At 41.5% G+C, this 22,279-nt stretch overlaps 1 protein-coding gene across 17 annotated transcripts in view; it reads left to right on the top strand.

Annotated features, from left to right (window-relative positions):
* MAGI1 (membrane associated guanylate kinase, WW and PDZ domain containing 1) overlaps positions 1–22,279 on the top strand; it is a 616,517-nt gene that overhangs the window by 576,816 nt on the left and 17,422 nt on the right. For 5 of the 17 annotated variants that reach the window (XM_029243078.1, XM_029243072.1, XM_029243074.1 and 2 more), the window contains 5 exons: positions 4,574–4,790; positions 11,619–11,710; positions 13,661–13,853; positions 16,943–17,251; positions 20,602–20,805. In XM_029243078.1, coding sequence (XP_029098911.1) covers positions 4,574–4,790; positions 11,619–11,710; positions 13,661–13,853; positions 16,943–17,251; positions 20,602–20,805 — 1,015 coding nt within the window. Of the gene's footprint in view, positions 1–4,573; positions 4,791–8,699; positions 8,784–11,618; positions 11,711–13,660; positions 13,854–16,942; positions 17,252–20,601; positions 20,806–22,279 lie in introns of all 17 variants that reach the window. The other 12 variants (XM_029243088.1, XM_029243085.1, XM_029243076.1 and 9 more) reach the window with 4 other exon arrangements.

Raw genomic sequence — 22,279 nt, 5'->3', positions numbered from 1 at the left:
CCCCCTTCCCCCTTCTCCTTTCCCCCTTCCCCTTTCCTTTCCCCCTTCTCCTTTCCCTTCCCCCTTCCCCTTTCCCTTCCTCCTCCCCCTCCCCCCTTCCCCTTTTCTTACTCCTCCTTTCCCCCATGCAGCCTTTCAGCAATGCCTATCAAATCTGGCACCAAAATATCTTTTGACTTTACTTGTCCCTTCCCCTTGTCATAGCTTTTCTCCTTGTATAAGCCACCCCGGGTCCCTCACCTGGTCTGCACAGTAGCTTCCTGACTGGCTCTCTGCTTTTACTCCCACCCACATCAACCTATTCTCCAGACAGTAGCCAGACCAAACTTTCTGGAAATGAGTTGACTCCTGGCACATCCGTGCTTTAAATTCACTAATGGATTCCTCCTCCCCAGAACTAAGAGTGAAACCCAAACTCCTTAAAGTAGCCCACAAGGCCTTGCATTATTTGGTCTCCAAGTTCCTCTCAAGCCACGCCACCCCCTGCTGTGCCACACTAGCTACCTCTCTGCTCTCCAAACAGGCCAAGCTCACTTTTGCTTTGCAGACTTGGCACATGCTGTTTCCATTAATGGAATGTTCTTCCAGAGGTTTCTCCTTATTACTTACCTTAAGGACACTGCAGTGTGTTGTCATCAGTCTGTCATTATTATTTGATTAATATTCCATCTCCACACACACACACACACACACACACACACACACACACACACACACACCTAGATACGTAGGTACAAATTCTCAGGTACTATCTCTTTCTTACTTACACATTGTATTTTTCAGAATCTGGCTCATAGCAGGTGATCAGTGTGTATTTATTGGATGAGGGAATAAATGTATTGCAGGTTACTTAAGAGGGGCCATTCTGGATGTGCTATCATTGATGGATTGCGCCAGCCATGTTCTTAGCATGCATAGAGTTACTTTAACAGACTTGAAAGTGTATCTTTATTAATGCTTATTTCAGGGCCAGTTTCTCACCTAGAAAAATGAGATGAGAGACAATCACATTTGGTGCAAGTCAGATCCTGTGTTCAGAAGTGAATTTGTCCTCATGGCCCAAGTCTTCTGGGAGGGAATCCAGACTGCTGAAAAGGCATATGAGGTGACTTTAAGTTGAGAGCTATAGAAACATGGCTTTTCTCCTGGACAGTTCTGGACCCTAACCAAATAAAAGATAATGTCATATCTAATTAACGTGTTCTCAGAAAATAAAAAGGCATATTTTGAACTTTTCTACACACACAGAACATAGCTTCAAAAAGCTTAGGTACCAGGATACTAAATACAGAATGCATTTTCAAATTAAGTCATTTTCATAATTGAACTTGAGAGGAAACATAAAGTGAGGTTAAATCTTATCAGGGAAAAATCCAAAAAGTTTCCAGATGCTTATGTGTTTAGCCCGTGAGGGTGGGTTAGAATATGCCATTTAGTGATGGGTTAGCGATGGCCTAGTTTTTAGAGCATATTCTCAGGATGCTGCTGTACTTTTATTTTCCAAATTTAGGAGCAAAGTTTAGATGGCATTCAAAGGGGATGCAGAGGTGCAGTTTGATGGAGAGGCAGTTTTGTAGACTCTATCCAGACTGTATCTGTCATTTTGTGATAAATTGGACCTAGATGCGTCCTTTATGGGGAAGGTGAGAAAAGGGGATAAAAGTTTTTAAATGGCCCAAGCCATTTCTGGTAAACTTCATTTGCACCCTCTGGTTATGGTGAAGCTGTCTCTTCATTTAAACTTGAGATTTCCAGGTCCTCTGTGTCAGATTTGTTACACTGGGACAGCCATCGAAGGGTCTTGGAACCCCCTGAGGTGACATACAGAGTCTGTGTGCATGCATTTGTGGGCGTGTCTGTAAAAGCACCTGTGCATTCGCTGCTGGAGAAAGGTCCAGACTCTCTCAGTGGGACAGGGTTGCCGGTAAGGTATTTCTCTCCTGTTCAGGAAGAGGCAGTGATTGGAAGAGGTTACATTTCAAGAGGTCACCGAGTATCCCCAGGAAAGGAAGAAGAAGAAGATTGTGTGGTTGCCCTCAGGTAATCCCGCAGTGTGGCTCACAGGGTCCTGCTGAGGCTTTGTGAAGAGGAACCTCTACACGAAGGAGACTGGAGCTTCCACGGTCAGAGACTGACTCTAACCATGAAATGAACTCAGTGTCAATGGACCGACCCCACATCTAGCATTTGCTACTCATCTGAAAAACCAGGCGAGGGTGGTCATTTGAAGAGAGGGATGAAACTCTCATGGTTAATCCAGAGGCCCTTCATCTATTGAATTATTTGCTTTCACTTTTAAAATATCTTCTTCCTGCCCTTCCAAGAGGAGAGCGGACACAAAACACTACCAAAATGTAAAAAATAGAAAGTAACAGTCCCATTAATTCTCCTTACCAAGGTTCATTTCTAAATGAAAACAGCTTTACATTTGGTCTTGATTATAAAAGAACATTCTCTGTACATTATAAAAATAAGAAGTAGGCAGTACAGGAAAGTATAAGAGGGAGAAAACCCACCCAGAGCCCATCTTTTTTTCTATTCATGCTGAGGTGTGTACACTACACATGCTTGTTTATAATGGAGACCCTTACAAAGACCGCGGTGAGGAGGAAAACAAATTCCCACGCTCGTGCAAAACGGAATGGGGATTGTATCGTTCGTTAATGTCTTTCTGACGCTGAAAATCTTCAGCATGTCTCCAGGGGAAGCAAGAAGGCAGGTTTTGACCTTCTTAGGGAATAGAAAGGGGATAGCTGGCCCTGAGAGCCGAATTCACTTTGGGGAGGACCCTGTTGGAAGTTGGCAGAACCAGGTTCTGTCCCAAGTCTTCGGAATGCGGATCCGTCCAAGGCTGAGCGGAGCCCTTGATCCTCAAAAGGGAACGCTGGTGATGTGGGGTAATGGTGATGGTTGTCCCTGTCCAAACATCAGTGTGTTTTCCTGACCTCTTCACCCAGAGTATGTTGTCCCCTTGAGTCTGAGTGAATTAAGCCCCTCATATAGCTGGTTCCCAAGACCTCTTTGCTAGTTTAGAATATGGTCCTCACATTTCTCCCGCAGGCACATCAAGTATAATTTTAAAGGGTCTATCTTACCTTCATGAAATACATGCCCAATTTTCGACTTTGAATCCTTGCTAAAACCTATCTTCAGATCTGTGATCTGAACAGTCAAGGGAAAATGAAGTTTTTGTCCTCCTTGGCCTTACTTCAATGCTTACTTCAAAGCAAGGACTGGAAGGGAAGGAGTAGAGGGACCTGAGAAGTAAATGAACGGGACCTTGGAAATTTCCACGGAGATGTGAATGGAAGATGGAGGCTACCTGGGGGAGAGAATAAGGAAGAATGGTATGATAGGACTGATTGCAAGACTGAGGGCAAGATTTTGACACTATAAAGAGCTTTAGGGAACTAGAATGTCTAGGTCAGAGATCTTATATACTACTCAAAAATCATAAGCTATACAGGATCTGTAAGACAGGCCGGAGATGCCCCTTTACAATGCTCTGAAGCAGTTAAGTGTAGTGACATGGTGTCTGTTGTGTGAGAGACAGGACTCCAGGATTTTTCTTTTGAATGGGGGGAACTAAACACCTGGGCTTACCACATCTTTCATTGGAGAAAATAAGAGCTGAAATTATTTTATTTCCCATGCAGTAATTTTCCTCCGACTAGATTTTGCTGTTGATTCAATGGCCCTTCCAACAAAGAGCATCTCCTAAAATGGGAAGGGCCTTCAGCTGAGCAGAATTTAAGGAGCAGGAACCTCCTACTTATTCTACTGAAATTGAAATGAAATTCTTTCCCTTTGACTACTACTCAGAGTTTGGACAAGTTGCAAATCTAAGAAGGCTGACCCCCCGAGGTCAACCCACATATAAAGTTGGATCTTGGTTTTCAACCAACAGTAGTATCAGGAGATCAAGAGGGGTAATGCGATGTCTGCAAAACTGATTCACTAAGAATTATGAAAGCTCTTCAGATAATAGTTTTTTATATACTTGTAAGTACAAGTGCACACATAATGCTAGGCATGATTTTTTAAAGATCTGATCCATGTTTCTTACAGGCTAACAGGACTGATGGTAAATCCTTAGCAAGAAGTTGGGTATTTTACTACTGAAAAAGGGAAAATGTGGAGTCCCAAGGAGCATTTTTAGCCCTGATCCTATTTCTTCTGGATATTCTAGCTTTCCACTTAAACCACGCATGGTATTCTGTGTCACATGTTTGGTTTAAAAATGAAGATGTTAAAACGAGTACATTTCGTAATAAATGAGCCCAGTGACTTAGCTGAGAACCTGTGATGAAAATTGGATTTGTTTTCTGCTCCAGCCCTGAAAGCGGTATGGTTTACCATGATGTCCTTCTGTCTGGTCCACCCCTCTATCTGTCTGCCAGTCCCCAGCGGATTTACCTGCATTCAGCATGAGCCGAAGGTGGAAGCCAAAATGTTGTTGATAAATTTATGTATGTGTGTGCAGAAGTGCTGAACAAAAACAAGCTGATGGAAAACACCCACTCCGGGAACCAATAATAATCTCTTCTTGCCCCTCTCACTCGCTTCCTTTCAGCAACCACTGGAAAGAAAAGACAGCCAGAATAGCTCCCAGCACAGCGCTGCCAGCCACCGAAGCCTGCACACAGCCTCTCCCGGCCACGGCACACAGGTGCTACCCGAGTTCCCACCCGCCGAGGCCCCGGCTCCAGATCAGACTGACAGCTCTGGGCAGAAAAAACCAGATCCTTTTAAAATCTGGGCCCAGTCCAGGAGCATGTATGAAAACCGACGTGAGTAGCACCCTGGCTCCTGTCTACCCTGGACTCCACCGCAGGGCTCCAACTCTCTTCTTGAGGCTTATTGAGAATAGATTGTCAGTGTGTGAACAGGAGAGAGGTGAATCCAGGTGAGAGGTGACAGCATCTCAGAGCAGTGATAGAATCTGCTGGATATTCACTGAGGCCCCGTTACGTCTTCTGTTTGGGCAGGTGGGGTAGTCATGGATGGTCATCAGATGAAGGGCCTGGGTAAAATGGATTTATTTTTCCTCTCCATTAAAAGAAGTGGCCAAAAAAAACAAAAAACAAAAAGAAGTGGCCGATAAGTGCTGCTGCCCCATTAATTCTTCCCTACATGGAGATGGTGGCCTCCTCTGAGCTCCTGTCTTGTGAAACAGCTCTGATATACAATAGAACATAAATACGATTGGTTTGGATTGCAGGAGTAATGAGAAGAAATTAAATGCTTTCTTAGTGGTCTCGGTTTTTAAGAATACTGGTAATTTTTTTTTAAACATTATCAGTCTTTCTAAACATTCCCCTTAAAAAGAAAAAAAAAGAGTAGTGAGTGGTTTGTGCTTTAATCATTTATACTGTGGTTAAGTATGTTCCTTTAGCTTCATCTTTTTGAAAAATATGACCTAGTGATGTCATACATAGTACCTTTTGGGCTGTTATAAACCGAGTAATCCCTTCACATTTAATGTTTTACTTTTTATTATGAAATGATTTCCAAAAACTATTCACTGTAAACAGTATTCACTTATCTTACTGTTACCAATCAGAGTTCCTAAAATGCTTTCATCTTAGGGGATACAAATGGGCCATTTTTGTTTGTTTATTTTGGCGGTTGCTCTCACTGACCTTTTCTTCTGAGTATGATTGGTTGGGATGAAGCATCTATGAAAAACATGCACTTCATTTTCCCTTTTTGTCATAGGATAGGAGAGAATGATTAATGAGGGAGGAGGCCGGGTTTGCTGAAGGGTCAGATTCAAACTGGAAGAGAGAAGACAAGCATTCTGCCTTTCCTCTTGGTCCCCAGCCCCCTCAGCACAGGTTTCATTTGGAGCCACACCTGTGGTTCTCTTAGCAAAGCCCCGTGGAGGGCCAAGGCATGGGGGGTGGGGTGGGGGAGTGGGGGGGACACTGAAGCCACCCACCCACCCCCTTGGACTTGGCTGTGAAGCATTTTACTTGCTGGCTGGAGCCACTCCTCTGTGACCCAAACCAAACAGGGGAGTGAGAAACCAAACAGGGGAGTGAGAACAGCATCCCTGCCTGAGAAGGAAAGTGGCCCACACTGCTGGGTGCAAGTCAGCATTTAGGAGGCACGAGGCATGTCTGGAGTCTTGGTGATGATCAAGTTTTAGAAGTCACCGAGGCTCCCTCTGTGCTTTTCCTCTTCAAGGAAGAGAAATCATTGCCTTCTTACTACCATAGTGCGTGGAATTAAGTAGGCTGTTTGACTAAGGCTTCACTGTGCTGGCAAAAGCCTGATAACTTGAGAAGGGGTTTATTTAGTCCCTGGACTAGAAAGACCCCTGAGTACACCTCACTCCGGGCCAGAGGAAATGAAGTTCCATTTGGAACATCCTTTGTAAGCAGTAGTTGCTAAGCATGAACCTGGTGTCTGTTCTCACTGTGTCTTCTCACTAATTGGAATGATTTCATGGAAGAAATGTTTTCCAAAGAGGAATATTTTCACATTCCCTTCACATTTCTCTTTAATCATGCAGGTCCTCCAATCAGTGACCCAACTTCAGTTGATGTGGAGATAACTGCTTTGTTGACTATGCCCCTGCTTTTCTCAGTAGAGTACACAATTATGACTGAGTTTCCCATGTATGAATCTTTTTGCGATAAAGTAAATCAGGTTCTGAAGTGCTGGTGCGGGCCTCATGGATTGACAGACAATTCTAACGCACCCAAAGAATAGGAGGCTGTAGCTCAGATGGCATTTTTACCTTGATGGAAGCAGTATTTCTTCAGAATTTGGTATTTAATCCATTTTTTTAAAAAGTTTTCACCAGAAAAAAAATAAGAAAAATATGTAATTCTGCCACAGCCAGCTGCTCTAAGCATTGAATGAGAGGCAGACTGAGATGTTTGTAATGGTGCCAGTGTAGGCCTTAACTTTCTCGAACATCTAAGGAACAGGATCTAGCAGCACAAATGAGAATCAGGTTTCTTTGCTGATTAGACGCTCCATAATTGAGTGATTGTAGCAACCTGACCAATGTTAAAATTCACATAGATTTCTTCCTCACCACTAAATCAGGATAATGATGAGACTTTTCCCTCCATGATAATTATTCAGTATCTGTCACAGATTTTCTTTTTTTCACAGTACCTATGAATGAACCTATGTCAATCTTGTCTTTTTTTTTTTAATCTTATCTTTTAATCAGTATTTGGCTTTATCCCAGATCAGTTTCTGCCATTCCCTTAGGCTGTTTTTTTATCTTGTCTTTTGGAAAAAAATGAAAAAGTAAAGCATGTAGCCTCATTAGATGTGATTCCCTGCCCCTCTCCCCAAGACATATTAAAATGAGCAAAGTACTCCAGGAAAAAAACCAAGAAAATTAAAGTCAGCAGTAACATCTTAATTGTACCCTTAATTTATCCCCCCTTTTTTGGGAAAATATATTTTCCTCATATTTCATTTTATTGTAAAGGACAATGTGAAGATTCTTAACAAAGTCTCTGATCCAGTTCCTTCACATGGTCTGAATACCGTGCAAAATATAGCATTCTTGATATGGCCATCTGTCAAAACGGCAGTGTCCAGTTGAATCAATCTGAATTACAGATGTGTTAATAAATCCCTCTGAAGAGCTTAAGTGTTCAATTAAGAACATGCATGGGTGGTGGTGGTGGGATGAACTGGGAGATTGGGATTGACATATATACACTAATATGTATAAAATAGATAACTAATAAGAACCTGCTGTATTAAAAAATAATAAAATAAAATTCGAAAAAACCCGAGATTTATTAAAAAAAAAAAGAAAGAAAGAAAAAGCATGCTTGAAAGTCCTTTAAAAGCCATGTTGCCTGTTTGTATTTTCTCTAGATAACATGCCAGTTGTGTACATCTTTTAAAAATGGCATCGATGCAATCTTATTTATAAGTGTTCAGGAAGAGCAGCTAGTACCCACTAGTGTTTACTGTGAAACAAAATCTAAAGCTTGCAGTTCAAACTTTGCCTGTTCACAAAAGAGTTGGGAAAGAAAAATGACAAAGCTGTCATTTTAACCAGCGTACACGTGTCCCTCGAGAGAGAGACATGCTTAATGGTCTGGAATTGGTGTACAGCTCCTTTATCATAGTTTAAGGAGCTTGGGTGTATGTCTAGATTTTAAGAGCTATTATGACAGTTCTTATTTGTGTATTTGTTCAGCTCTTGGCCAGATCTGATGATTTGTGTCACTAAACAAAAGACTATTTCGGTTGAACTGCCCTAGAATTCATCTGAACAGGTTTTAGCCCAAGAATTAATCCCACCAGGAACTTGATACTATTTTAAATAAACACAGTAATGTGGCTGTGACAAAAGTATGCTTAAATTTTTTCGAAAGGAAATAAGGGGTTAGACAAATCTCAAGTTCATGACATGATTCAAACAAGGTCATAAGAGAATGGGTACTTCAGGGTATAATTAAATAGGAAGAGTCTAAGATGGTAAAGGTAGTTCTGTGAAATTCTCGGCGGTACAGTTGTAAATTCTAGCTTTTTGACAAGAGAAGTACGGTGGGAAAAAAAAAGAATCAAACCATAGTCTTTTAAAATCCACAGCAGCCTTGACCTTTATTGTGAAAGCTTAACTGCACCTTCCTTATCAATCAAAACTAAATTAAAATGAACTAAGAGAAAACACGTACATTCAGCTTTGCAAAATTGTGACATTACTATTCCAGCTATGTCACCTTCGCCTGCATCGGGATTGAGCAAGGGTGAAAGAGACAAAGAAATCAATTCCACGAATTTTGGAGAATGTCAGAGTAAGAATCTGCTGAAAACTTTCATTTCTCCATTATTACTCATCCTGTTTGATGTTCCCATTGGTCTAGGGGGCTAGAAAGAAACTCAGAAAAAGGAGGGAAGAAAGAGGGATGCCATGAACAGAAGTGTTTGGGGTGTTTTTATTGACCAAGGCTAGAGCAAAGACAAGATGAAATTAAAAGTGATGGGCATTTTTTAACCAAGTCTGCAAATGTGTTGTGTGTCTGTAGTAATAGAGACGCCAGGGGAGTTCTCAGCAAACATGGTGATTCCATTTTTTCTAATTATCAAAGGAAGTCTTTTGACTGCTTTATTGGGTCATTGGTGGAATTACCAAAGGAAATGAGCTGCTCTGATTGTCCCCTGTACCAGGGCTTAGAAGTGAAGAGAGCTGGATGAGATTTTCTTAGCTCTTCTTGATTTAGTCTCAAAAAGAAGGGGGGGGTGGTGATAGTAATATCAGAAAGATGGTTCTACCCTGCTGCCTCCTGAAAACTTAATTCTAATAAAATCTGCCTGAAATAAAGAAGAGGACAAAAAATGTTTGGGGGGAATAGTTTAGAAACTTTAGTGTCCTTGCTAAGAAGGGACAGCAGAGGACAAAGAAGAGAAACATCATTCTGTAATTCTCTAATATGTTTCAGTACTGATTGCACCAAAGTTATATATTTAGAACATGGCATTTGGTTCGTAGAAGAATATAATTGTCGAGATGCCCAAGTTCAAGGACCAAAAGACTTTCTTTTAACACATCTGTGTTTGTGTGTGTTTTCCTGAAAGGCTCATCATTGGCATCTTCTACATCCTTGGTGTCTGTCATTGGGCATCTTCGTTTTCAGTAGGAAGCTTTTTAAATAAATTTTCCGTCTGTTTATTAATTCTCAGAGGAACAATTTTTTTTCCAATGGACTGAACTGTATGATAAGCCTAAGTCTGTTGGCCATAATTGCCCATCCCATGGTGACTTACTCCTAACTGAGCAATAAAATGCAGAAACTTGCTACATTTGGTGACACTGTAGGATGGGCAGGTGTTCCTGTGTTAAATGATGCTGCAGAAAAAATTGGTCTGAGCTGGAGGTCTCTGCAGAGGTCTTTCCCGTGTTCACAGAAGGGCTCATCAGATTTCAAGCAGACTCTGCCAAGAACCTAGTGCTGGCTGGAAAGCACCCATGGTCTGTTTTGGTAATAATCCTCCAGCTTGAGTGAACCAAAGACGACGGAGACTAAACCTGATTTAATTTGTTGTTTCAATGAGGCTCTTGAAACAATAGCCAGCTACTCAAACAGAAAGAAAATATTGTTACCTTTAGCATGCTGAAGAAAATACCATTCTCGAATTGTGTCCCGTCTGTAGCCTAACTCCATGTACCATGGCATCTTACAGCTTAGCCTCAGCAATTATAATAAAAAAGCATTGGATAAGAAGCTCCCTTGAAAGCATGGCATTAAGATAGCTCAAGCACAAATATTCGATTCAGACTCCACTGACTGGTGCTTACGTGTTCATTTAGTTTCTTCTCTCTCGGCATACATTTTAAGCTCGTGGGTGAGTCCCGAAAAAGGGACATCTCTCGCTAGCTTGAAGTCTAAACAACCACCTTCTTCTTCCCTATTCCACTGTACAAAATCAGAGAAGATGGGAATTAAGTTCTCAGTACATACACAACTCCTTCAGCCCCAAAGCCAAGGAATTAAAGAAACCAGAAGTCCTGCAGAACAGTATTTGAAAATCTCCTTTAGGATTCATGGCCACTAAATTATATTTTTTTTCTTTAAATAAAAGATTTGTCATTTTACAGACTGTAAAACATACTACTTAAACACTAAAATATTAAGTAAGAATTAAATAGAAGTAACCCTTTTTTTATTACTTTAGTTAAGTAACAGAGTGTTATATAGGACAATCTCATGTACAGTAAGCATGTTCTTAAGGAAAATACTTTAAAAAAAAAATGAGATTTCCATTTGAAAGCCCTGGACTATTACTGAATTTTAAAAGTAAAATATCAAGCTGTTAGATAATAAATGAATACTTATAGTGGTGAAATATTATAGGCAAATACTGGAATAAAGCACTTATTTTAGTGATGAAATATGGTTCATAGATATAGGACAATTTTGTTCTCACCAGTGATCTTAAGGATATAGAAGGCTGACTACTTTTTCATAATAGCAGTGAAATCATAGTAAATTTTATAAATTTGGAAATATGAGGATGTTTGAGAGTAACTCTTTTGGCAAAAATGATCTAACAGATCATATTCTTGGCATTGCTAGTCTTGATTACTTTAAGGGAAAAAAGAAGTGATTTTCTTTTTTTTAATTGAGAACACTTTTTACCTCAAGCTGTTTTCTTTCATCTTCTGGTTGATAACATCAGGCACTTGACAGGTCTTCTAAATCCTCGGAGCCAGCCTCTACTTCAGGGTCACTCTGACAGCATGAGCTCCTTCCTCAGACATGGGCACCCACTTTGTGATGCAGAGCCTGATGAGTTTAATTTATTTAATTCCCCTTTTGCAACAACACCCAGGAGAGTGCTGAGTGCTGACTGCAGCCTTCCTCGGGGATAATGGCTTGATTAGGAATTATCAAACAGTGATTAGTCCTTTGAAAAAAATCTTAAGGCTCAATGACCATTCCTGCCATTTACTTTCACCCAGTGTCCTCTGTGATTGCACCCGTCCAGATTATTTTGTTTACTTGTGTGTATTGGAACGCTGTTATCTGCTCAAACACCATCAGTATCGGTCCTGTTAACTGTGTTCGCCTTAGGGCTCTGATTCCTTTTATCCGAGAAATAATCTCTCTCCTCCTCATCCCTCTCTGCAGTTCCAGATTATCAAGAACAGGACATCTTCCTCTGGAGAAAAGAGACTGGATTTGGATTTAGGATTCTGGGTGGCAATGAACCAGGGGAACCTGTGAGTCTTTTGTCTCCCTGCCCCTTGCCCCCCATCCCACCCTACCCCGCACCACCCTGTGCAGTTTTCTAAGACTTCAAGGCAAATTGGCAGCAGTGACAAATCACCAAGATTTGAGTCCCGCCAGGTGCACCCCTGTTTCGTCTTTTTTTTAAAAATTTTATTGGAGTATAGTTGATTTACAATGTTGTACTAATTTCTGTTGTACAGCAAAGTGATTCAGTTGTATATAAATATAATTATATTTATATAATTATAATTATATATATATATATATATATATATATATTCCCTGACTGTTTCATCTTAAGCACTGGGGGTTATTCTTTGGATTTTGTGAACTCTTTCTGTCTTGATAAAGAAGGGACTAGATCCTTTCTAAAAAGTGTGTGTTTGTGTTTGTGGAAAGTGGCAGCTGCAGCATCTGGAGCTCCCCATCAGAGAAAAGGGAACCGAAAAGCAAAATAGGAATAGACATCAACTGGGAATACAGTGGCCTGATCCTCCTGGCCAATTCTGTTAAATCTGCCAGCAGGTAGTTGGCTTTGTATATTGAGTAGCTAGGACAGAGAGCGCTTGACAAGGCATTATGAAAGGTTAGAGAAAGTAGGACCACGCTCTTTACAAAATTAGGGAAAGAACCCTGAACAAGGACCAGGAGACATTTAACCTCTCCAGGCCTCATCTTTAGAATAAATTGAAGAGAACGTCACAGGATTCTTTTGAAAGGGGAAAAGAGAACTAAAGATAAGTATTGTTCATTTCCTCATCACAGTAAAAATAGCTGTTGTTTCTTGAGTGCTTACTGTGTGCCAGGTGCTATGCTAAAGGCTTCTAACACCCATTCTTCTCATGTATCCATCAAATCTATGAATCTGTCCCATTTTTCAAATCATGAAATAAAGACACAGAAAGGTTAATGAACCTGCCTGGCATCGCAGAGCTAGTAAATGGAGGGACTGGAAAGGGTGTGATTCCAGAGTCCATGTTCTTAAGCACTCTTCTGTCAAAGTTCTTTGTAAATGATAAATGCCATGTAAAGATCGCTGTAGCATCATTATCTAGAGAGAAGGCAAGCAAGGCACAAATATTTTAGCTAAAGTTTAGTGAATGGTTAGTATAACAACAGCAAGACACGAAATATAAAGACCTGCTCTGCATGCAGGTGCTATAGACTATGAAAATAGGGATGTCCAACCAGACTTGGCTTGATTCATCCCTTCATTTAACACCACTTATCATGCATTCCCTTTTGCTAGGCACATGCTGACCTTTAAAGCAAAGTTGTATGACTATTATAATTAGTAGAGTTTTCTGAACAGAGGCCTCTTAGGTGGATAGAAAAGGGGGAAATGTTTTGCCAATGAAGGGAGTAAAATGATTTATTTTTGCAAAGGGGAAAAAACAATGAGTCAGCAAACCACAGATAAATGTCAGGGTACTAAACAAGAAAAAGTTATTTTTTCCATTTAAGAATTATTGTATCACCTAGCGCAGCACCTGGTACCCAGTGGGCGCTCAGTAAGGGTTTGTGGCATGGATGCAGACATGAATGAATGAACTGAATTGTTTTCAGAGGTTGTGAAGGCCATCGTTTTACAGGCAAACCTCATTTTATTGTGCTTTACAGATAGTACATTTTTTTACAAATTGAAGTTTGATGGCAGCCCTACCTTGTCAGATGATGGTTAGCATTTTTAACAATAAAGTATTTTTTAAATTAAGGTATGTACTTTTTTTAGACATAATGCTATTGCATACTTAAGACTACAGTATAGTGTAAACATAATTTTATGTGCACTGGGAAACCAAAAAATTCATGTCACTTGTTTTGTGGTGACATTAGCTTTATTGCGGTGGTCTGGAACCGAACCTGCAATATCCCCGAGGTGTGCCTGTAATAGTAAACCAAAAGGTCAGTGTTTCATCCATTGTCCAATTACTCAACAGATTTATATCGGTCACATCGTACCACTGGGTGCTGCTGATACAGACGGCCGCCTGAGGTCTGGGGATGAATTAATCTGTGTGGATGGGACACCAGTCATTGGCAAATCACACCAGCTTGTGGTCCAGCTTATGCAACAAGCCGCCAAGCAAGGTCACGTCAATCTCACGGTGCGGCGTAAAGTGGTGTTTGCAGGTATGTTTTTCATTCATCCCTTTAGACAGTGCCTTGTCACTTTATGCACAGAAGAGGCCCCTTTCCTGTGTCCGTCTCCTCAAGTATGTATTTTAGCAAATGTTTATGAATGTGATTAAGCTCAGAATTTCCAGATGGAACCCTTCAAAACTACTGTCACTTAAAAGCACTTTAATGGGGCTTCCCTGGTGGCACAGTGGTTGAGAGTCCGCCTGCCGATGCAGGGGACACAGGTTCGTGCCCCAGTCCAGGAGGATCCCACATGCCGCAGGGCGGCTGGGCCCGTGAGCCATGGCCCCTGAGCCTGCGAGTCCGGAGCCTGTGCTCCGTGGCGGGAGAGGCCACATCAGTGAGAGGCCCGCGTACCGCAAAAAAAAAATAAAAAGTAAAGCACTTTAATGTGCCATCCGTACATGTTCAGCAAAGGCTTTTAGAAGAAGCCTAGTTGAATATATATGTTACCTCCCTCCATCCCCTTGCTAAACAGAACTTAGTCATTCTCTTCACTTGATGGGAATTTTCAACAAAAGAGGTTAGGAGAATTGTAGCTTCAAATTAAGAGAGCAAAAATTAGGTTTGCACTGCTAAATAAGCTCATAAAAAAGCTGCTCTGTTGTTGACAGTCATATGTATTAAACTATTTTAAGTTTTACATTTTTCACTATAAGCAAGTTGTAGAGCTGGCCAGTTCTGGGTCATGTTTCAGTCCTTCCTCCTGCAACTCAAATTCGTATACATCCTTCCAGGCCCAACTCAAAGATAACCTTATCTGTAAAACCCTCAGAAATTCCCTCCTTCCTCCAACTGTCTGCTGAGTTTAGCCTTCCCTTCTTGCCACCCTTGGGCATCGTGGTTCACTTCTGTATCAGAATCTGCCATTTTGAGGCAGTATTGGGTAAGTGTCTGCCCTTCCCATTCATTCACCATGTTTACCTGCAGCCCCTGCCTCCAGGTATTCAAGACAGAACCCAGAATGCAGAAGAGGCAGATTCCATGTGGTATCAGTTGAATTATTGAAGCAGGATGACGTGAAATATTAGGAATTCTCCATAGCTGTAATACTAGTGAAACACCTGTTTATCAGATAAAATCAACTGTCATCTTGTTTTAAAAACAAACAAAAAAAATAACTCATAGGGACTTCCCTGGCAGTCCACTGGTTGAGACTCCTCGCTTCCATTGCAGGCGACATGGGTTCGATCCCTGGTTGGGGAACTAAGATCCCATATGCCTCCTGGCATGGCCCCCCCAAAAAAAAATTTATAGGGCTCATTTAAATGGTATATAATTAATTACAAAAGAATTAAGATGTCAGATTCCAGTGTGAGAGCCCTACCTGTTGCAGCCATGAAAAGAGTGTTAATCACTTACGTGCCTAGAGCTCATTTATGGCCTCAGGATCTTAACGTAGTATCCCACGCAACCAGTAGCAGCAATCAGAAATGGCTTTTGAGATGAGATGAAAACTTTCTGACTTCATTGGTCCAAATAAAAATAGTAGAGCAATGTGATTTTTGTTTGTTTCAGATGTATTTTTTAGATCTTAAATATTGGGGTATTTAAGATCTCGGTTAAAGGCATGTTCAGTCTTTGAAAAGACATAAGGCTAAGGGAAATAAGCCAGTCACAAAAGGACAGATATTATATGCTTCCACTTCCATGAGGTACCTCGAGTAGTCGAGTCATAGAGACAGAATGTAGAATACTGGCTGTACCAGGGGCTGGGGAGGGGAGAGTGATTAGTTAGTGTTTAATGGGTACAGAATTTCAGTTCTGGGAAATGAAAGGGTTCTGGAGATGGATGGTGGGGATGGCTGCATAACAGTGCTTCTGTGCTTAATGTCACTGAACTATACACCTAAAATGGTCAAAATAATAAGGTTTATGTTCTGTATATTTTACTACACTAAAAATGAAATCTGTGAAAGGAGATGCTTTGGGGAATAAATTTAGTAGTCCTATCCAAAACCTGAACACATGTTTTGCTGTTGACATGAAAACTAAGTCGCTCCCACCTACTACGGTGGCTACTTAGGAGTGCTTTACCCTGTCACTTGAGAAAGCAATAAAACTGAAATTTGATCAAACGAATTCTGAGGGAGGCTAATGTATCCAATTGTGTGATCAGAGTAGATCATTGACATCTGGAAGCGAGGAAGAGAAGCTAAGTATACCTCTGACAGGTGTTGTCAGGAATCCCACAGTAGGGAAATCTTAATGGTACTGTCAGCTTACCATGTCTCTGGTGATGGAAAAAGCAAAGCAAAACTGTTTGCAAATCTGAGCAGAATGTGACTTGAGGGTAATGACAATTTGAGTGCAGCGAAGGGCATATCTCTGAGGCAAAAATGGTAGTCACCCTTGCTGTGGGCCACACCTATACATCCTTCAGTGGGTCATTTTTGTTTGTTTGTTTCATTGAAGTCCATTTGCTGTACAATATTATGTAAGTTACAGGTGTACAAGGCCGTGATTCACAATTTTTAAAGGTTGTACTCCATTTATAGTTATCATAAAATATTGGCTGTATTCCAGTGTCATACAATATATCCTTGTAGCTTATTTTATACCTAATAATTTGTACCTCTTAATCCCCTACCTCTATATTGCCCCACCCCCCATCTTCTCCCCATTGGTAATCTCTAGTTTGCTCTCTGTATCTGTGAGTCTGCTTTTTTGTTATATATACTAGTTGGTTGTATTTTTTAGATTCCACATATAAGTGATCTCATACAGCATTTGTCTTTCTTCGTCTGACTCATTTCACTCATCATAGCGTCCAGGGGTTGGTTTTTGATTTGTGAACCGGGAAATATTTCAGAGTGGGCCGATCTTGCTGCAAATTTGAGTCTGTATGCAGCTGTTGAGATAACAATATTGCTGTAAATGATACAGAATTGGGGTGTCCCCTTTGGTGTTTTTCCATGAGCTCTTTTCAATTCCTGTATCTCAGTTCTGTGAGGCCAGCTGCTGTCATAGCTGTCACTCTCTTGATTTCATTGCGGAGCCTTGGGGGAAGGAGGAAGGGGTGGCAGGCAGGGCACGTTTCTCGCAAAGGCGGGTAACTGAGAGGTGAATCTCTTGCACAGCCTCCAAAACAGAGAATGAGGTGCCCTCGCCAGCCTCCTCCCATCACAGTAGCAACCAGCCGGCCTCACTGACCGAGGAGAAGCGCACTCCGCAGGGCAGCCAGAACTCCCTGAACACGGTGAGCTCTGGCAGCGGCAGCACCAGCGGCATTGGCAGCGGCGGCGGCGGCGGCAGCGGCGTGGTGAGCACCGGCGTGGTGAGCACCGTGGTCCAGCCCTACGACGTGGAGATCCGGCGCGGGGAGAACGAGGGCTTCGGCTTCGTCATTGTGTCGTCGGTGAGCAGGCCTGAGGCAGGGACGACATTCGGTGAGTGCGGTCACTTCTCCCCAGTGTTTCCTGGGATGCCCGGGACTGTTCTATGGCAAGTAAAAGACAGCCAAAATCTCATCAACAGAAATGCTTTTCATGCTTTCCGTTTCAGATGATGAAAGTCTTAATTGAGAATGGAGTTAGTTGGGTGGCTTTTCCCCTCCTGAAGGCTGGGATTTTTTGTTTTTAACCCTTCAGCTTCCATTCTGATTGCGTGTTCACAGGCAGACTATTTCACGCATAGGTGAAATTTGCAAAGCAGACCCTTGACAGGATACAGTGTGAGAAATTCTTGCTAGAGAAAGCCGTTTGCAAAGTTCTGAGCAGGATATCAATCATAGCAGTTGCCTCAGAAGGTCTGAGTGGTTTTTTTGTTTGTTTTTGTTTTTTAATAAATTTATTTATTTATTTTTGCCTACGTTGGGTCTTAGTTGCTGCGCGCAACTTTCTCTAGTTGCCGCGAGCGGGGGCTACTCTTCCTGGCGGTGTGCAGGCTTCTCATTGCGGTGGCTTCTCTTGTTGCGGAGCACGGGCTCTAGGCGTGCGGGTTTCAGTAGTTGTGGAGAGCTGGCTTCAGTAGTTGTGGCGCACGGGCTTAGTTGCTCTGCAGCATGTGGGATCTTCCCGGAGCAGGGCTCGAACCCGTGTCCCCTGCATTGGCAGGCGGATTCTTAACCACTGTGCCCCCAGGGAAGTCCCGGTGTAGGAGTTTTTAAAAGAAGCATATGGTTGTAGAAATAAATGCCAGGGGAAAAAAACAGGTATAAGGAGTAAAAATATATATGAAATGCCCCTTCATCTTGTCCTTTCTCTACTCTATCCCCGTCTGAAATTTTAAAATTTTAATTTAAAATAATATGTTTACTGTTGCCTGGTTAAGAATCTAATTAAAATCTGAGTTCAGAGCCGCTTGTCTTCACTGCCCTTGAATTGTAGCAGGGATGATCGTCCTGTCTCATCCAGATGTTGGGGGTTTCAGCAGAGTATGGAGAAACAGGGCTGTCACCCTCTCAGAAGGTTAACTCTCTGCTGGGTGCAATAGCTGAGACAAATAGGAAGCCAGGTGATTCCAAGAACTAGGAATCTATGAATCTGTTTCCTATTAGGATGGATTATAAGTATGTACTCCAAAACTGATCACCTTCTTCATTAAATAAAACATCATTTGTTATTTTCCCCAAGCACATTTGTTAATTAATCTGAAATATGGTGGGAGACAGGGAAGGGCTGTGCAGGCTTTGGAATGTACTTCACCTCTGTTTCCAAATGACTTACCCACAAGGAATCTGAGGACCCGTGGCCCAGGTCGTTTGTTGGCTGACATCAGCTAGGTGCTCCCTCCCGTTAGCTTTCTGCCCCGGTACAACTCCATTTGCCTCCATTTAGTCTTGGTACATTGTTTCCTGCTAAAGCCATTTCCCACTAAGGTGCATTCATTAGGAGACAGTGAGTTAAGCCAGTTCCATGCATGTGTGGCTGCCGAAACAAACACCCATTACTAACAGTGCTTCTGTGAGCTCCATTAATGACATTATCACAGCATGTCAGGGGTGGTGGGTGACTTGACCTCAAGGCAAGGTTGTTTTTTGGTTTGTTTTTCCATTAGTTTTGGAGACTTTTCTGCTTAATTTAAAAATAAAAAGAAAGGCAGGGGGGGAAAGAAATCTCAAGTTATTTTCTTTAGATCTACAGTTTGTCCCCATGTACCCTGTGATGTTCTCAGGATTTCAGAGTTCTCAGTTTCCCTTTCTAGAATGAAATAGCAGCTATGTCTGTGTTATTTAACGAATACGGAATGACTTCACCCACAGTTTGGTCTTTGATTGCTTTCCTCTGGCTCTTAATACAAACAAATTAAACTTTCCCTAATACCTTGCATGAGACTTCTGAGCTATGCGGAGCTTTCCTCCCACCTGCTGTATGATACCTTTCCCATGGGACTTGTCCTTGGCGATGGGCTAAATTTAATCAAGACCTTGAATTTGGGTATGGAGGCTTTCCACCACACCTGCTTGTTGCTTGTTCCAGAAGACTGTTTAACTACCTTTTGAAAGATTCTTTGACCTTGACCTTACATCCCGTGATACAGACTCAGGCAAATATGCTGAAATTCAAAGGAATTGTAGCTCATTTTCCCACACATTTCCTCTAAATTAGGACGGAAGAGTCCTCTCAGTTAGTTTCAACATCTCCCATGTTAGTTTTGACACCTTTTCCCACAGTGGCTCAAGTATACAACTATCTTTACAGCCCCCAGGAAGACAAACTCTCAGAATCAGTGAATATGCCTAAGAAAGTTTGAAACTCAGTATGCAATTATCTGGAAACCCTGTGTCAGGCGTCAAAGCCAATTTTCCACCTCTCTTTAAAAGTTACCAACGCTCTTGGTTGTGACATGAAATGCCTCAGAGCACACAGTAAACCTTCTTCTTCAAATGCACTTTTCCTGTTTTTCCTCTCGTAGCTGTGTAGTAACTGATGAGGACAAAGGAAATGATTAAAGGAAAAGGGTTGAGGAATGATTTGAACCTAGCTTTGGTTCACTGTCCTCAGCCTGAGTATGTACTAGATTTTCTTATTCCTTTGAGGGGATTTTTATGAGGAACAAGGAGGATTTCAGAGCTAATGAGCCATTTGGGCCCTTCTCTGAAAGCACACGAGAGAGGCTGATTGAGCAAAGGTCATAAAAGGAAAAATACGTGTCAAGGTTGGGTGCCTTCTTGGCTCATCTCATATGTGCCCTTTTGCTAAACCTTTCATCATTCTGAATAGAAGGCAGAAAGTCTAAGTGTTTGTCTATTAGGCATTTTCAGATTGGATTTTTGGCGCTAGCAGACTCCTAGGCCTCACCAGACGCCCAGTGATTATTTTTTCTAAATGGAGAAAGAACAAAACATTGGCAGAAGCGTACGCAACACCTGGCGAAAATGATGTGACATGAGCACAGAATGCGCAAAAGCCTCCCTCCCAGCTCTGAGTTTCACCTTTGCAGCCCCCAAATAAGCCTACGGCAAGTTATTTTCGGGGCTCTTGAGAATCTTTAGAAGTTCCTAAAGATCCCAAATTTTGCCACGGATCGAAGGAGGGAAGCTTGGGGTCCCCCCTTCTTTTGAATCGGGAAAGGACTGCAGCAATGAACTATCGTTTTTCAGGGCTGTAACTTCTTAAACAAACGCCTGGAACTTTGCCAATGTTTTGAGCCCCGGCACAGAGTTCTCCTTTAATAACATTTGCTTAATGCTTTAATTAATTAACACTTAACCTTCTCTTTCCCTTCTCAACCCTTTTTCTCCTCCCTTCACTCTATTCCCATGTAACTTAAAAAAAATTAAAACTGACTATCAAAGCAGGCAATGCATGTGTGGCCATGCCTCACAAAATAGGTCGGATTATTGAGGGGAGCCCTGCTGACCGATGTGGCAAGCTGAAAGTAGGAGACCGGATCTTGGCGGTAAATGGATGTTCCATCACCAACAAGTCCCATTCCGACATTGTCAACCTCATCAAGGAAGCGGGAAACACAGTTACCCTCCGCATCATTCCCGGGGATGGTAAAGTATACCTATTGTGTGTGTGTCTCTCTCCAGCTCTGTCTCTATCATTAGTGTTCATGTAATTGAATAGTTTTGACTTAGAGGCAGCCTTATCCATGTCTAACTGAACATACGCCTCAAGCAAACATGAGCCACTGTTACTAAATCTTACGTCACCCTCTTGACTTCATCCTCTAGCCCTGGGACCCTGTCTTGCTACAGAGATAAACATTTCAGAAAAATCTTTAACTTTCTCCGATTTATTTTGGCTTTGGTGCCCTTGTCTTTAAAACAGCAGAAAAGTTTGAGTACAGGTGGTGAAGCTCATCTGATATTCTACCTGGCAATTATTAAAGATTTTTTTTAAAACGCTGACTAAAATCTGAATGTGTAGTATGGCGACATCACAAAAGTTATGTAAGGACAATGCAGAGCCAGTGCTCTTTTTTTTTTTTTCAAAAGTGAATGTATCAAAGTTTTTTATTTAATGGGAGGTTATTAGGATTTGTGCCTATGTGGTTTGTCCCTAATTTTTGCATGTGGATGAAAAAAGAATAAAATCTCTGTGTTTTTGATATTTTAACCGGCCTCCATTAAACTAGGCCTGTTCTTGTTTATTTGTTTGATTAGTTCAATTCAAATCTTTGGTTCTTTTGTAGCAGTGGTGATTCTGTCCCCTGGGGGGACATTTGGCATTGTCTGGAGTGGGTGCTAATGGCCTCTAGTGGGTAGAGAGCAGGGATGCTTCTAGACCTCCTACAGTACATGGGGCAGCCCCCACTGTCAAAGATTATCCAGCAAAAAGTGTCAATACTCATTATTCATATTTAATAAAAATGAAGTTGATACGCTAATGTCACTAAGTATAGATCCTTCAGAGAATTAAGTCCTGTATATTGACTTCCTTCTAAGCAGACTTTGCCCTTGGGAAAGAAGTGATAGTTGTCCTAGAATGTTTCAGTGTCTTTTTTTTTTTCATTCTTGCTACATATGTTATAAAATAAAATATATTCTAAAAGTCAATGAGTATTTCTCAAGAGGAAACTGTGGTTTATGGGGGAACTGTGATAAAACTCTCTGCCACTGATCTATAAAATAAGAAAATCAGAGATTTTATCTGAAAGTAATTCAGCAGATCAATATTTTTATATACTAATTGCTAGAAAGTGAGCCATATTATTTTAAAACTCGAGTGCTGTAGACTGTGCCTTTCAGAAGAAGAAAATCTAAAACCGAACAATAAATATTTGAACATCGTTGGTCCTAAGAACAGAGAGGTTCCTCTGTACCCAAAATACCCCATACCAAATGTAGAGGAAAAAATAGCTCCTTGAATGATGGTCTATTTCAGCCTGCCTCAAATGCATGGTTAGTAATTTACCATCTGGTCTAGAGTCCATTCTACCTATTTACCGCACTGGAAAGCTATTACAGTTTAGGAAAGTGATCACAAGATGATAGAACATAGGTTCCTAATGGAAGGGATGAAGGA

The sequence above is a fragment of the Monodon monoceros genome, unplaced genomic scaffold (assembly GCF_005190385.1).
Source record: "Monodon monoceros isolate NGI ecotype Baffin Bay Population unplaced genomic scaffold, NGI_Narwhal_1 Super_Scaffold_3, whole genome shotgun sequence".
Lineage (NCBI taxonomy): Eukaryota > Metazoa > Chordata > Mammalia > Artiodactyla > Monodontidae > Monodon > Monodon monoceros.
The sequence above is the reverse complement of the archived record's forward strand: the minus strand, read 5'-3'. Positions and strand labels throughout refer to the sequence as shown.